This window comes from Camelina sativa, chromosome 8 (genome assembly GCF_000633955.1).
Source record: "Camelina sativa cultivar DH55 chromosome 8, Cs, whole genome shotgun sequence".
In the NCBI taxonomy this organism is placed as follows: domain Eukaryota; kingdom Viridiplantae; phylum Streptophyta; class Magnoliopsida; order Brassicales; family Brassicaceae; genus Camelina; species Camelina sativa.
In genome coordinates this window covers 8883397-8901001 of record NC_025692.1, presented here as the reverse complement: position 1 = coordinate 8901001, position 17605 = coordinate 8883397, and the positions used below count along the sequence as shown (strand labels likewise).

Genomic DNA, 17605 nt, shown 5'->3' with positions numbered 1-17605 from the left:
TATTCTTCCAACTTTATAATGAGTTTTAGTATGTTTAGCAATACATAATTCTTACCATTCTTTCTGTTTCTTTTTCCTTAAATTCAGGATGGGTCCAAAATTCTCTGGTCATATCCGGAAGGGTTTCGAAAGATTCTTAATCATATCAAAAATACATACAACAATCCAACTATTTACATAACTGAAAACGGTAAGAACGTTAGAAACATGATCAATATAGTCTCCATATCTATTTCTCTGTGTTTAATATCAGTAGTAACCACATGAAAATATATAGGTTTCGATGACTACGAAGACGGAACAGTGACACGTGAAGAGATACTAGAAGATACAAAGAGAATAAACTACCACCAAGAACATCTCCAAGAACTCCAGAAAGCTATCACGTAAGAAAATTTCACTATCTATGAATAAATACTGATTAGTATATCTGTATATAGTTAATTAGTAGAGTCCTGGAATTATATAATTAATGTAATGTATACAAATATGCAGCGAGGATGGGTGTGACGTGAGAGGCTATTTTGCATGGTCGTTGTTGGATAATTTCGAATGGGAACATGGATATGCAGTGAGGTTCGGTCTGTACTACGTTGACTACTCAGATGGTCTAAAACGACATGCTAAAAATTCAGCCAAATGGTTCAAGCATTTTCTTCAAAGATCCGAAAAGCCAATGCCGATGGATCTGTTTCAGAGTGTCAAGAGTTGGTGGTCTACATTACAAATGATTTAAGCTCATTCTGAGGAAGAAAACTTAATGATGAAAAGTAACTGATTCTTTAATCTAGTTCTTGGTAAACTTATACGATATAAGTAGGTTAATATTAAGATATACAAACTATATTTTTTTTTTTACGTTTTCTAATTTATTCATATAAAGGTTATTTTGAGATCACTCGTGTACATAAAGTTCGTTCTTTCCATGAATAAAGATATATCGTCATTCATTTTGGCGTGGTATGAGAGACTTAAAGTATAATTCTTGCGTTTCCGAGAGTTATCTTATCGAATATATATTTTTATTTCTGCGAGTCAGTTTTGTTTCTCTCGTGATTGATAGAAGTTTTGTAGCCGTTATCATGGACTCTATACATATATAAAAATGATATAATATGGGACAAGGGCAAGTTGAGAAGAAAGTCTTTCAACTCTGGGAGAAAAAGAGGAGAAACTTAATGAATGAACGAACGATAATTGTGTGTTTTTATTATTATTGAATGATCCAGAAATTTCAAAATAAGTTTTCTTTTCATATTCCATTCAATTATTTATGGTGATTTTATGATTAACCTAGAAAAAAACTATTTTGTTATTAACAAGATTTGGGGAGGTGTATTCAACTTAACATTTTAAGTGATTTGTGTAAAATTTACAAATCATATGTTATTCAACTATGGATTTTAAAAAGTCTCAGAAATCTGCTTTATTGAATTAATGATTTAAAAAACTATCTTAAAATCCACTATTATTCAAAATAATTTTTGGATTTGGATTTTAATAATTTTTAGCGATTTTGGAGGATTTGAGAGAACTTTTTTAGTTAAAAATACAAAAATCCAAATCTTATGGTTTTAGTTGGCATTTGAAAGAATTTTATAACAAATTATATCAATTTCTTTAAAATTATCAAAATTATTTTAAATCTTATGAAAACTAAAATCATTTTAAATATTAGATTGAAAATCACCAACCCATTCTTCACAGTTGACCCACACGGGCCACGGTAGAGGCGGATGTCGGCCAATATAAATAAACAGGCATATTTTGGACCATAATATTTTGTTGGGCCTTAAAGTAGTCTAGTCTCTAACCAAGATGTTTTAGAATATATTATTGCCATCGAAGAACAAAACGTTCTCTAAAGTTATTACGAAGACTTTTACCAGTCAGTGTCAGCTTAACTAGGAGGGCGGGCAATGTGATTGTTCCGGGTACATAAATTAAAGAGGCTCATATATGTATAAGAAAGGGGGTACAAGAAAAAATTTATAAGTTAAAGAGGCACAAAAAAAAATTTGTAAGTTAAAAGGACACAAAAAAAAATTTGTAAGCTAGAAAGAGACACAAAAAAAAAATTTGTAAGCTAGAAAGAGGCACAAAAAAAAATTTATAAACTAGAAAGGGGCACAAACAAAATTATATAAACCAAAAAGACCCAAAAAAAATCAGTAAGTTTTTGCCCAGGGGCATGTAATATGTTTAAGTCTTGCTAGACTAGAAGTTTGGAACTGATAAATTATTGTTTTTATTATCTTAAACAAAATATATGTGGGAGTGTACAATCGAACATCAGTGCTGCTACATAGATTTGTAATATATATGCCTACTAGACAAACACAAAGGCGAGAGACATATATGTATAATAATAGTATCTTAGTCGTTGTTCCGAAAGTTCTCGAGGCAATGTTCTTGGTCCAGATTCCTACTCCAAAACTTCTTGTAGTACTCTGCGTAAGTGAAGTCTCTGTAGACTGGCTTCGCTTCGTCGTTCTCGTCTTCCCACAAAGGTTTGGCCGGGCTCATGACAGCACAGTCAGCTGGGCACAGAAACGAGGCGACAGATAGCCTTGGGTTTTCGGTGTTTGTTACAGCTCGATGCCAAACACTTTTGTATACTCCGTTACTCAATGCCTGAAAACACACATTTAGTTCAGATTTTAGTATTAGACAAAACATTAGAGATATCTTGTGACAAAAAAAAAGTAACATACACTTTAAATCAATGTTAATTAATTAAGTATGTATTGAAATGTCCCAATAATTAATACATGATAGTGGTTTTTAATGTCCCATTTATGATTAGTAATTTTTTTTTTTCATTATTTTGTAGTTGAAACCGAATCCTTTATATGTTTATCAGGTCGGAACTAAACGATTGATACGGTAGAACCAACTATAAATGTTAAATCACTAGCCCACCGCCCACCACTCCTTTAATAATGAGTGATGATACCTACTTTTCTGTTTAAACTCTTTAATAATTTAACAAGTACCTGTAATTGGTCACCAATGTTGATGACAAAAGCATCAGGATGTGGGTTAACGGCGAACCATTGACCGTCGATCAAGATCTGGAGACCGCAAACGGTTGTGTCTTGGAGAAGGATGGTGAGTGCGTTTGGGTCAGTGTGAGCAGGTAAACCATAAGTGAGCTCAGGCTCAGGACATGGAGGATAATAGTTAACTGCCATGTGTTGACCTTGCTCACCAAGCACGTTCTTCATGTAATCTTTTTCTAAACCTAAGCTCTCTGATATTAATTCCTCTATTTTAAATCCCACTTCTCTTACTTCTCTACTGTATTGACTCACTATTTCCCTGCAACAACACAATACACAATTATTTTAGTTACTCAAAGATTTTTAACTTGTCATAAATAAGAAAGATACCTACCAAATGGCTTTTAGTTTAGTGCGCCGTTTTCTATGACATATTAACAGGGTGATTGATTAGAACCAGCCGTTAAGGGGTCTAGTTTTATTTTAAAGTTCTTAAAGCTAACAATTTTATTATACTATTTTTATTTAGTCTATTATACTTTTACTCACAATTCTATTTTTCCACAGTTTATTTTAGTTTACATTTCTATTTTAAAAAATAAACTTATCAAAAGTGGTGAAAAATATCATGAACTTTACTTAATTATAGTGAATTAAATATATGACTTTAATTAATTTTCTAAAAAATTACAAACTTTCGCTGATTTTGTTAGAAAAAAAAAGTTTGAATTATATGAAGCAACAATTTAACAGTTTAATTATTTGTTTACAGATTATTTTTTTTCTGAATTACTCAAAATATTTGGATCTAGAACGGTATATCTCTTCGTGCCAAAGATCATAGTAACATTTTATATGGTTCCAACATGAGCTCTAGGTTTTATCTGAGAATCTTTACCTGTTAAGCTATTGGCACTTAATATTCATTTACATATATTATTAATAATAAAAGAAAAAATTCATAATTTTTTAAAAAATTGATATTAGCCTTTTATATTCGTTTTATTTAATAAAAGCTTATTTCAATAATTTTAATATTTGTAGTATCTTTTTTATTATTTAAGGGCCCTCAATCCTCATATACCTGGACAGATCTGTAGTATTATTAACACTACCAGTTTTAAAATGAATAGTGGAACACGTAACTCACGTTGTAGCTTCTAAGTTCGAACAAACCCGAGGAATTGTCACAAAAAAAATTACGAAAGATACTTAAAAAGACCAAGTCAATGAAAATGACAATAGAACCGATTAAAACAGATTGGCATGATATCACGACGCTGACGCCAACGCGGTTAACAGTGACGTCTCGTCCCGTAAGTCGCAACTCATCCCCGTAAGTCACAACTCACAACCACATATTTATCTATATTTTATTTTACTTTTATAGTATTTTTTTTTTTCGCGTCGTCATTTTTAACCATGTCCACCTTCTAAAAATATGATGGAAAACTTAAGTTTATCAGTTATCACTATAATGTATATCATTCCCTATTTTATATGGATGTTTATTAAATTGGAACTTTTAGCTTATGCAAATAACGTATAGGTTTAAATATACATATCAACATTGTTACATAATATGATAATACTATATTACATGAGAAAATGATGAGGTGTGCTGACAATGAAACGACAAAAATAAAGTAATTACTAATTAGATTAGATGTCTAAATATTCGTAGTAGTCATTAGTCAGAGACACACAAAAAAATCATTTATAATAAATTGTTGTCACATCATTATTGATATCCTAATTTATGTTAATTGTCATTTAGCTAACTAACCTTTGAATTAAAATATTACAAGCACTTTTGATGCCGGGTCTTGGCCGGTGTTGACTCTTAACTTTTTGTACCAATTCAGATGGAGATTTGTCAGAAATCGGAATGACTCAGTTTGAAAGAGTTTGGATGTTTTTGATCGTGTGGTTGTGCTTCAATATCTCTACTTGTCTATTTCCACCAAACACATCTTTAATTATCGAATCTTATATTTCAATTCTTAACTTATCTAATAAATACATGTACTACTACGTAGCACACACACGTTGCTGTTCATAATCAGTTCTATTCTATGGTCTACCGAACAAGTCGGTTGAAGTAATTCACACGACACACAGTTTAAATTTTTGTGAACACATCTCATTCCCAATTATTATAATAAGGCCGACCAACAACTACAAGTACATATGTAGTGTATGTGCATAGTGTATATATGCATGTAAAGATTTCATAAATCTTAGCAACCATGTGATCACATGGTGAACCAAATCGGAAAAGCATGAACCAACAAATGGGACCACGAGTTATTTATCTTTTACCATAAAAAATAAAATAAAAAATCTAAAGAGTCGGTTTCAAGAAAACAAAAAACAAAAATAGTTTACCCGAATTAGGCGAATTTTCATGTAATCCAAATCTGAATCGACTTCTGTGTATTTTAAAATTACATTTTGCTATTTTGAACGAAATAGATTCATAAGAATATGCCATTCTTGTTATTAAAAAAAGAAAGAAAAACAAGCCACGACAAAGAGTCTAATTATTTGTACTAATAACGTGTTTGGATTCAAATTCGCATTATACTTATTTGTTTTTTTTTTTTTCTTAAAGTAAAACTTGTTGTTCATAAAAGTATAATATTCTGGTGCTAACGTCGTGTTTGAATGTTTTATAATGTATTAGACATTTGAGTTTTTTTCTGCTGCAGATACATCTAAAGGGAAGGGGTTTGCTCTAGTTTTGTTTTGTTCTGTTTTTTGATGAATCATTGCGCATAGAAAATGTTTAGAAGCTATACACCTCACCTTATATTCTTATTTTATATCTAGCCTAGACGCTTCCGAAGCATTTGGTTCACTAATAATTTATGGTATAAATGTAATTATATATAGTGCACACGATAGAATCTAAATCTATTCAGATAAAGATAGTTCAAAAATAGCTAATAATATGCCTATTTTTGGCAATTCTGACACATCAAAAATTACCATTAAAAAAAACATGACATACAATATTAGTATACCATAATAAAATCAATAGAATAGTTACTAAAAATATTTGAGAAAGAGAATGCAAAGTAAGTTTGAAGTGCTTACTTGAATGACGGAGGGTTTGAAGGCCACTCATTGACGTACTTGTGGATAGGATAGCAATGGAGTCTAAGATAGTCTCTCCAATTGTTAACTTCTTCTTTCTTGACATTGAAGCTCGTCGATAATCTTGTTGTCCTCGTTGGATCGTCTGAATATAGCTTCATTTTTTCTTCCATAGTCATGCTAAAGAACTCATGCGCAACACTCACCATTGCATCTATTAGTTGTTTGTTAATTCCGTGATTTATAATCTATATATAAATATATCCATCCAAATATTAGCCGTGAAAAAAGAAAATAACTATAAAGTTTTTGGATATAAGTTCCAAATGACAAGAAAACAAAATTGTTTCTTGATAATTTGAATATTCTTTAATGGATGGAAAAAGCTTATAAGCGATCCTACTAATAAGTAGGTGTACCTGGAAGAAACCAAACCGGGCGCAAGCTTGGTGGAGTTGTTGGATGAGAAGAGATCGATCTGAGGAAGAGAGATCGATGAGAGGGAAATCTTCTAGTTGAGATACTTCAGAGAGACGTGGACGGTCGGAGAGTGGCCGGACATAGTTTTCCGGCAAAGTAGTGTGACGGAGACCGGTGGATATCAGCTTTGCCGCCATCTGATGTCAGAAAATTGAAGAAGAAGCAAAAAGGGTATAAGAGATAAATGAAGACTTGACTTTGAGTGTGCGTATACGATGTGCAGTTGTGCACCGATCATATAAATATAAACAATGCAGTATACTCGGTCCTACTTTAAAAAATTTGTTTGCAAATGTGTATATATTACTCGAGTTTACTAATTATTAATCCACCGAATATAAATATTGAGAGTGGTGTTTGAGGAATTTTCGAAAAGGACAACTGTTTTCAATCATAAGATTTGTGATCGAAATTTTGTATGCCTGAATACTTTTTTCTTGTAGTACAACTCCTCTTGTAAGAGCAACCTCCGATTGAACACTAAAACATTAAATGTGGTGTTTAACTCACTCCAACCAAACGGCAAAACGGCAAACATATGTTTTAAGTGTTTTATTAACAGTATCATATTTGATATTAAACAATATACACAAAACCATTCTATTTTATTTTATAATATAATTAAATTTTTATTTAGGTTCTAAATGTTCAGTTTTACACCATGTGTTTTATACTTTTATCTAAGAAAATGAAAAATGATTAATCATTCAAAATACATTTGATTAAATTTCAATAAACTTTTTAATTTTGTACTGTTAAGATTGTTTTTGTGTTAGAAGATTTCGTTTAGACTTATTTTTTTAGTGATTTAAATTATGCACTTAAAAATACAAATATATTTGTGTCTTAATTTTTTTTCCAATTTCATTTAGTTTTTTTTTTTTTTTGTCAACTGATAGAATCAAAGAATAGTCTGTGAAGCATACAAAAGGTGGAGAACACAGAACCAAAAGAAAATACACTCAAGACACAGAAACCCACACTTGATCATGAAGCCGAGAGGCTCTCCAAGTGTTAAAACCAAAAATCTTCCTCCCCTCGTGACGCATTTAAACAAAGGCCATGGCCACCTTATTCTCTGAGCCTGCAACTTGATAACCCTCTTACGCAAGATCAGCCCTTATTTGACCATGAAGTCAAAAAAGATCCAATTTTATTTAGTTAATTTCCTTTTTATACCATAAATTTAGAAAATAAATAATTATATATATTTTTAAATTTATCACTCATTTTACCATATTACAAATTTAGGTCGTGACAAAGCAAACGTTAACGCAAATTAGTAGACTCTGATGTGGTCAATAGTAAAAACAGAAAATATACCTATTACCCTAATTTAAAAACTATTGTTATTATTCTTTTACAAATTTTCTTTTGTTTCTATCAATAATTTTGTCAGATAGTTTTTATTAGATCCTCGAAAAGTTTTAGCCTTCAAATCTAAATTTATGATTTATTTTAACGGATATCGTTAAAATAAATAATGATCTATCTTTAGTTCAACAAAAGAGCATGTCACTTTGACAGAGAGACTAACTAATTGATGCAATGCATCTTTTATGTAATCTATGGACTCCATGTATTCGAAGAATGCATCAATTGCTAGGTCAACAGGAGCATCAACTTTACTAAGGATGATAAGAGATATAAGTTGTTAAATCAAGAAGACGACAAGTATTGGCCGTATACTAGGATATTCCCATCGATCGGCTCAATATTCGTCAATTTTGGAAGTGGTTCAATATGGTGACTGAAATTGAGAAATGTTTATGGTGATGTTTAAGGTAAGGTTCTATCCCCATTATAATGAATCCGGCGAGAACAATTTGGGATTGTAACAATCCGTCCCATGGACCTACTAGCCTACCCGCTAGCTTGTCTCCATAGGCCCCAAGCTGGTTTTGTTTAATTGGTGACAGCTTGTTCTGTGGGAAGGTTGTTAAAGGATGGGGACAAGGGTTCGATGAACGCCTGGCGCACCAATAACCTACCGGTGAATTTGGATGTCCATAGTGAAGGATTAGGATCGATGCCCTGTGGGAAGGTTGTTAAAGAGTGGGGACCAGGGTTCGATGAACGTCTGACGCACCAATAACCTACTGGTGGATTTGGATGTCCACAGTGAGAGGTTAGGATCGATACCCTGCAGAGCCAGCTTGTGGTCTGTTGGGGCGGCTAGCGGTGGGCTAGTGGGGTCCACGAGACGGGTTGTCACAGGGATAGAAGAACTATGAATTTTATTAGTAAGAAGAAAAACTTATTTTTTAAAGATTTTTTTGTAAACTTTTATTTTGAAAATAAAAAATATTTAACCAAAATATTTTTAAAAATGTTTCACATAAAACTAAAAGTTAATGCTGAACACTTATAATTAATTGAGAAGGTGAGATTATAACTAAAATGTTACTTTTGTTATGAGATCCTGAATATAAAAATAAATTATTTATTTTGTATTAAATTATTATTTTTTAATTGGTATTTGTATTTTCTAAAATGAAAAGTTTGGGATATTTAATATTCGAAAAAAAGAATGAAATTTTTTAGATTTTTACCAAAATCAAATTTGGTAAATGTTAAAACAAAAATAGATAATGGGCTTGATTGATTGTGGCTTTAGAATCTTTCCACAACCATATTTTGGTTTACATCTCTATATCTAGATCAGTCATCTTTTAGAACGTTTGACTTTCTTTTTTATACTAACATTCAAAATGTTTCTAAAGCAACTTTTGTTATACAAAACATTTTTTTAAAGCACATAATTTTAAGATTTCCTAAATATTAATTTATATAGGCAAAATATTAATAAAATCTACTGTCATAGAAAAAAAATTATAACTTAAAATTTACAGTTAAAATCCTAAAGGTACACTCGTTACTAATAATACTCACCATTAATAATTTAAGAAAATATCTTAAGAGCATCCTCAACGGTAAAATCCTAATGTAAGTTTCCTAAAACTAAAATAATTAATATTTTAATAATAAAATAAAGTTAATCAATAATAATGAAACACATATAAGTAAAGTTTCTAATACATGTTAGAAAAAGTTTTTAAATATCTAATTTAAGATACAATTCTAATTCTGTTTCTTTTTTGTATTATTTTTATTTTTTAATATTAAAAAACTTTTTTAACTTTCACCGTCGGATATGACCTAACATGTTAATGATTCTTTTGTTATTAAAGGTATGATTGAAAAAAAAATCCACTAATTAGCAAGGTTACAATGGCAATACATCGTAGGTACCCCTGTTTTAAAAATCCCTGCCTAGCACCGATTATGCCCCGCAAAATCGCTAGGCCCCTCTCCGCTTCGATTAATGATTAATCCTCGCCTATCATCGATTATCCAATTATGTCCACCTAATTTGATTATAACATGTCTATTCCGATTACTTTCCGCTTAATTTTGTATATACCGACTATTTTTAAAGTAAAATATAAATCAAATATATATATTTTTGTTATTTAGACATTTAAATTAAGAGTTTATGATGTTTTACAATAACTAATATACAAAATTTTAATAAAAATCATAAAATTTTCTATTAAAATTATGTTTTTATGTGTTTATCGTAATTTTAAAGACAATACTATAGTTTTCTATTTTATTTGATATTTTATTTTAACATAAATAGAATTATTCATATATTTAATACTATATATTTGTATTTTATTATTCATTTAATAAAATAATCCTAAAACTAATCCCCGATTAATTCCGTTTAATCCCCAATTTTCTCGCTAGGCGCTAGGCCCATCCTGACCGCCCGACTAGCGCCTAGTGATTTCTAAAACAGAGAGAGGTACTAACCACCACCTATGACACCTGTGACATATCTTGATTCTGGATCTCAAACCGTTCTTCCGATTGTGTGCACATTGAAAAAGTCTCTGTTTTTTTTTGGTAGAAGAGAAAAGGTCTCTGTTTGTACAACTAAAAGTTAAATAAAAAAGGTTAAATCGAAAAGAAATTGTGATATTACTATTTTATTTTATAGCATAAATTTCACTTTTGGTTATTAATTTAAAAGGATTTAGATTTGTATCCACATGTGCAAATTATAATTGCATTAGATATTCCGAGCTCAAGGCTGATATCTGGATCCAGCTATAGTTCACATTAAAAGAAAATCAAATAACCAATCTTTTTTTTTTTTCTTTTTAGACATGAAAAAGAAATTCTATATACCTAAAGTATATACTATATTGTCTGTTGATGATATTAATGTCATCACAGCGTCATAGTAGTGACGTCATAATGATTGCTGTCGAAGCCGTAGGATACTATGTCATCACTGCGTCATAGCATACTTACGAGTGTAAAATATGATAATTCTTTTTGGTTTAGCAGAAAAGTAATTGCAAATGTTGCACAGAAGACACGATGACAAAGTAATTTAAATAAATTTTTCTCTTAATAAAAATACGACAGCCTTTTTTAAAACGAGAAGAGATTGATTAACCTCTTTGGAGTTTGGACAAGAAGATAATTTTTTAAAAAAAACGAAAAACAATAATTTTTTCTTTGACCTCTTCAAATTTTGTTTACAAGGACAAAAAAGAAGAACTATTATAAGAAGATAAAACCTTTTTTATGGGAGGGGCATGTGGCCCCTTTACTTTTAACATATTTAAATGATAGATAAAATTATTTATCCTTTTATCTACCATTTATCCATCAAATAAATAGATAAAAAATATGATTAATAACATTCTTACACGAATGAAGTCCAGTACCTCTAAGTTTTCTTATAAAATAATATATGTTTTTGTAATTTGTAATCACTTTTATTATCCACCGGTCAATAATTCCTATTCCTAGAGCTCTTTTAGATTAATTTTAGGATATTATCAAACTGTACCCCTAGACGACTCGTTAATTAGGTTAAAAAAAAGAGGATATTTATACTTAATTTTGAAATTATAAAGGCTACAAAACTAATAAATCATTATTCTGGGGCTACAGATTAATATAGCCCTTAATTTTATCTTTCATCTAATCACTATCATCATTTCTAACTTTCTTTTTCAATAGTTTCTGTTCAGTTGCCCCGAAAACTATAGTCGATTTGTTAGAAAATTAATGAGAAAATGATCATATTTAAATGTATTGTCTGTGGATAAATATGATCATTTTGGTACTACACGATTCGTGTTACCGTGTAGTTTGGTACCAAAAGACATGAGGTTGGGAGAACGCAGAACATGTACCAAGGTGAGAGAGAGATAACGCAGAACACGTATCAAAGTGAGATAACGTAGAATACGTGTCCGAGTTCTATCCAAAAGATGGGCACAACAATCGTAAATGGAAGTTAATTCATGGGTTGACTTCAGAGTCAATCTTGATAAGTACACTAAAGTGACTCATGTGCCGTGCAAAAACTTCTGATTAATAGTACTATAGACTGTAGTAGCAATATTGGGGAGCTTTGATTTGTAATCTTATATCGATGCAGTATGACATACATCGCTTTAATAGTTATTTTCAGTTATTTAGTAATTATTTATTGCTACCAAATAGGCAAATACAAATCATAAACATAATAATTAAAATTATATCAAAAATACATTTTAATCATTTTTATACTATTATCTCGTTTTTTTTAATTGTTTAGATATCACAAACAATTTTATTATATAAACTTTGGTTTTCAAAGTTAATAACTCACTATATCGTGACACGTGTTAGTTTTAACGATTAGAGATTAAAGTTAAAAACTCACCAGATCGTGACATGTGTTAATTTTAACGATTAAATATCAAAGTTATTAACTCATCAGATCGTGACACGTGTCAATTTTAACGATCATAAATTACAGTTTTCAAGCTTGGTAAAATAGATAAAGCATAACATAATTATATTTAAAAAACAAGTAAGATAAATATACTATGTGCCATCCATATTTAATCATTTAATTATACTATATAACGTAACACATTAAATTTTATGTCTTTGTTTGCAAAAAAAAAAAAAAAAATTAATGTCTCTATGATTAGCCAATTTCGGACATTGTCTCTACAATTAGCCAATTTCGGATATTGAGTACTGCAACAAGATTTGTGAAGGCATTCTCTGGAAAAGGTTGAATTGAAGTCTGAACTAATCTTTTTATTATATTAAAAAACTTATTATATAAAGTTGAGTTTTCAAATTAGTCATGTTAGATCATGACACATGTCAAGTACACTGATGAGATGTTGACACGTGTCAAACAATTATTATTTTTCAAAACAGCTAATTAAAAAATAACATTAAATCTAAATTAAATTTACATGTTTATACCTAAAAAAAATTTCTAAATCAAAAAGGAAAATTAACAAAACTAATTTATTTTTCATTGTACGTTACTTATATTATACGTATTTTCTCAATAAGATTTTGACATGTATAAACAAATAAGTAATTCACTAAGAATGTATATTATTATTAATAAATAAATAGTGAATAAAAAATTTTAAAAAGAATAACATAAGTGATGTCAAAAAAAATATATTTTTTAAAAATATAATAGGACAACTAATTAAGAAAATAACATTATATCTATATAACATTACATGTTTATATCGAAAGCTTTGATATTTGTTTTTTTTTTTATATGATTTTACCGATCTATTGTGTGGGTCTTTGATTCTTGCAGGTTTTTCAATGGAAGCTATCAGATGCAATGAAATGAAATTGAAGTATATAATGCCCGCTAATTTAATCGATGATGGAGACACTGATGGAGGTTCCAAAAGTGATTCTACAGTTAGTAGCATTATAAGTTTAGAAGATAAGTCGGTGGTTGATGTTTCTGGTCAAAATTTAGAGTTGTCTTTCCTGAATGATGTTGATGATTATGGTACTGAAACAAGAGCTGCTTGATCGAGTAATTGAGAAGCGGTTTCAAATTTGGGAAGTTGGAACGGTATACCATTTTAAAATTGGTTTCAAACCGGATTTATGTGGTTTTCTATCGGATTAGGTTTGTAAACCGTTTAAACCATGTATATGGAGAAATTTATGAGAACTTTTGATTCAGGTAAAAATAAATTGAGAATTTATGATTCGAGAATATTTGAGACGAGGTCATAGTTTTAAGTTATTTTGGTACAATTTGATACTTCTAAAGAGTAAATAGATCGTTGATCCTTAACGTGATTATGACATATGTCATGTTTTGGATTGTATATAAAATTTCTATTTTGTATATCTGAATTATCTAAGACTTATATATACCATCCTGATTATAATTTTCAAATTTTTATTTTTATTATATTTTATTAACTTTCTTTCAATTTGTAACATCCGCGGTGGTGTCGGTCGACACTAATGTTTTCTGGTTCGACCAGTTCGATTTAATTATCGATTTGGACCGGTTTGGTTTAGGAAAAACCACTAAACCGAGATATTTAAGTGTTTTGTTGACCAGAAGGGTTTTGGAAAGTTTCTCTTGTCGCCGTTTAACGCTTTTGAGAGAAAAAGAGGAAAAAGAGAGTTCTTGAGACTTTTGGTGAGATTTGTGAATTTCTTAGATGTTCTTGTGAGATTTGGAGCTAGGAAGGATCTAGAGGCTTGCTAGGAGGGTTGGATTCGTTGCTATTGGTCTGAATCTTCCTGCAAAGAGGGGAGTGCATGACCATGACTAATCTAAGCCTTTGATTTCCTTGTTCTTGCTTGTTTGTTGTTGTTTTGTGTATTTTTCTTGCTGAGATTGGTTGCTACAGGTTCCTATGGACGTATTTGGCTTGAGTTTTGAGTATTGGACGATTTCGAAGAGATTGGGGAGTGAGATTCGACTCTCGGCTTCGAGCGGATCGTGGTTGCAGAGGGAGTGTCGATCGACACCAGCAAATTAAGCATCGATCGACACTGTGGGGTAGTGTCGGTCGACACCAAGGCCAGTGTCGGTCGACACTTGGCTGGTGTCGGTCAACACCTCCTTTCCAGCGAGATGATGTTTGATTTCCTGGTTTGTATGTCTTGTTTGTTGATTGTTTGGAACATTGGTATCATTGTTGCTTGTGTATATAGCCCAGTAGATGGGAGGATTGTCTCACTGAGTGTTTATCAAATACTCATGCATCTCAATATGTGTTTGTGGTGCAGATAAAGACAAAGTGTGATCGTGGAATCAAGGCGATGAATAGGAGGATGTTCTAGAGACTCGATTGGATGTTGTCTGGCATTGCTAGGTTGCTAGAGTTGGGTCATTAGAAACATTGCTAGGTTGCCAGTTTCATGTTTCCTGATGATTGATTATTGGATTGTGGTTATGGATTATTATTGATTATTTTATTATTAGATATTTATTGGTATTGTTATTTCCGTTGTTGGTTGTGGTTGTGGATATGTGGCTAGTGGGTATAGGACCACTAGTTGTTGTTATTTATTATTATTATTTATTATTTATTATTAAAAAAATGGGTCGGATCGTTTCACAATTCCTCAAACTTTTATTGGGTTAGTCATAAAATCATTGTAATCGAGTAGATATTTTCACCAGTTGTTCATCCAAAATATCTTTGAAATAAAAAAAATATTCATGGTTAAAGAAATTATGTCACAAAACAATTTTAGTAATTATAAGAACTATAATTATGCCAAAATGAAAGTAAAGCAACATAAAATTTGTTTAATTTGTTTAGAAGACATTTTATAGGTGGTGATAAAGAGCATACCTTAACAATAAAATATTTTGGATGTAAGAACATATTTTTAATGGTAAAATATAGAGTAAAATTGTATGTGGTTATTTATTAGATGTTGTTTTGATGAATTTGTTGAATGTAAAATATTTTGTGAATAAGTTGTAAAACGTTTTTGAAATTTGACAATAATAAAATTTGTAATGATGAATATTTGACAAAAGGTTTTAGTGGGATATAATTTAGCTTTAGATTACCGTAATAATTGTTATAATATATTAAAAATATATAAATATAAATAAATGTATGAAGGTAGATACAAATATTCTCTAACTTAAATTATTTATATATTTACTTTAGGAAATAAATTTTTTTTATCTATTTTCGAAAAATTGTTTAAGGTTTATGATTTATTTTCTTCAACAATTTTTAAACCCGCACATCGTGTGGCCCCTTATGTAGTTTTATATACACTATAGCTGCTAAAAAAAATTATTTAATTTTACACCAAATCAGCAAAGCCTTTACACATATATACAAATAATATTATATATTTTTATATAATAAAACACATAGTTCGATAAATGTCAAATTTTTAGTGGTATTTTAAATAAATTTTGAGAGATAAGACAATTTTGAAAAGTAATTTTAGAAAAAAAATATTTTTAAAATTTTCACATAAGTTATGCCCACCGGCCACTACCTAAGAGAGTAACATTATTATGAAGTCAAATAATTTAGAATATAACAATTATCGAAAGAAAAAAAATTCTACAATATAAGGGAAAAAGACAAAAAGAACTACAGCTATAGTCTATTTTATTAGTTTAATTATTACATTATACTTCATGCTTCACAAAATGTGTAATTTTAGGATTTATTTTTGGTTTTTAAAAAGTGTTGTTTTGTATTTTTCATGTAAACCTGAAGTATAATGTAATATTATGTTCTACTAGACATATAAAAAAAAAGGTTATAGCCTTAGAGGGGTCGGTCGAAAACCGTGTTTTCCATAATTAATCACCAATAATCGAAGATGCATGAATGTTCCATTCCATATTAATAGTGTATTATTTATTTGGTTTTCTGTATACTACGTGATTCATGTGTTTAACTTGTTCTTTCTCATGTTATATAAGATTTTATCTTATCGAATTTATTGATTTATATGTTGGTTTAGCCTTATATTTTATACAATCATACCAGAAGATCACCAAATTGTGCTCCACTATAGAAAATATATATTTTCATCAATAAGTACTTTTTTTTTTTGAACACCATTACATTAAGTCCATAGGTTTAATTAATACATGACATCATTTCAACTGGATAGAGTGACATGTATCCACAACTCAACTCCTCCTCAAATGTAAACAACTACAACATCACAAAGAAAATAATCAATATCAAAACAAAAGTTTCATTTTCAACTATAAAATCGATAATCTCTGTCTTCAACATCTAGCATATCTATCATAATCATCTTTCTATCGTCCTGTGAATAAATCCAACCAAATTAAATTCTTCTTTGATCGAGACTATATATAAGTTGATATAACTCACGGGTATTCAAGATTCATGACTTTTATCTTTATTATTACAGATAAATAATATCAGACGTAAACGTGGGTTTCGGGGTTGAATATAGTGGACATCTCACTGTCTCGGGATTATTGTCTTTCTTTGCCTATAACTTTCGTTATGTCCCTAACTTCTAACTTGTACCAGTCATTGTTTTAAGAAAGAGGTAAATTACCCATAATAACATACATACTGCACTTTACACAAATATCGTATGAGATATTTTTTTAAAAAATACTATATGGTTTTATATCCTTTTTATCACTTAAAATAGGTTGACGTAATTCTTTCGTAGTTGTTGACTTTTCTAAATTTTCTTATATCAATTTAAATCTATATTAATATTTTTGAAGTACATTTTGTGTTATGCCCTTTAAGTTTTGTTTATTTTTATTTTTTTATAACATTAACCCCTAAAAAATTCCAAAAATAACATTGCACAGAAACTCAATTACTAAAATTTCTTAAATCGACCAAAATTTGTTATATTTATTGCCATAAAATCTTGACAACATTTGTACATTTCGATTTTCCCAAAAACTACTCTACCCATTAAAGTTTTATTCCCATAAAATATCCAAAACTATCTTCAGAGATGGTATAATCTCTCAAATTTAAATGATACAACCGATTTTCTATAACAAAAAATTATAATCCCCATAATTATTTTAATATTAATAAAGTTTTTAAAAACGAGAACCCAAATTTCGAATGATTAGAAAACCAATATTTCCAAATATTTAACTTTAGCAAGAAGAAATACATTTAATTCAGTATAAATCGTCTTGAGAAACAGAATATTGT

At 29.9% G+C, this 17605-nt stretch overlaps 1 protein-coding gene and 1 pseudogene across 1 annotated transcript; one reads left to right on the top strand and one right to left on the bottom strand.

Annotated features, from left to right (window-relative positions):
- The window catches only part of LOC104706768, a 4659-nt pseudogene extending 3704 nt beyond the window's left edge, over nt 1-955 (top strand).
- LOC104706765 (protein DOWNY MILDEW RESISTANCE 6) lies at nt 2233-6841 on the bottom strand. Its single transcript, XM_010422976.2, has 4 exons — nt 6521-6841; nt 6102-6349; nt 2997-3321; nt 2233-2634 (listed from the first exon to the last, which is right to left on the bottom strand). The coding sequence occupies exons 1-4, from the start codon at nt 6716-6718 to the stop codon at nt 2377-2379; spliced, it is 1029 nt and encodes a 342-aa protein (XP_010421278.1). The 5' UTR covers nt 6719-6841; the 3' UTR covers nt 2233-2376.

What these genes read in the sequence shown, in the direction of transcription:
- LOC104706765 (XM_010422976.2), bottom strand. Translation starts at nt 6,718, where the DNA reads ATGGCGGCAAAGCTGATATCCACCGGTCTCCGTCACACTACTTTGCCG. An exon ending in CCCGGTTTGGTTTCTTCCAG is followed by an intron (nt 6,350 to 6,520) that starts GTACACCTACTT and finishes ATTTATATATAG; the next exon opens with ATTATAAATCACGGAATTAA. An exon ending in TCAAACCCTCCGTCATTCAA is followed by an intron (nt 3,322 to 6,101) that starts GTAAGCACTTCA and finishes GTGTTGTTGCAG; the next exon opens with GGAAATAGTGAGTCAATACA.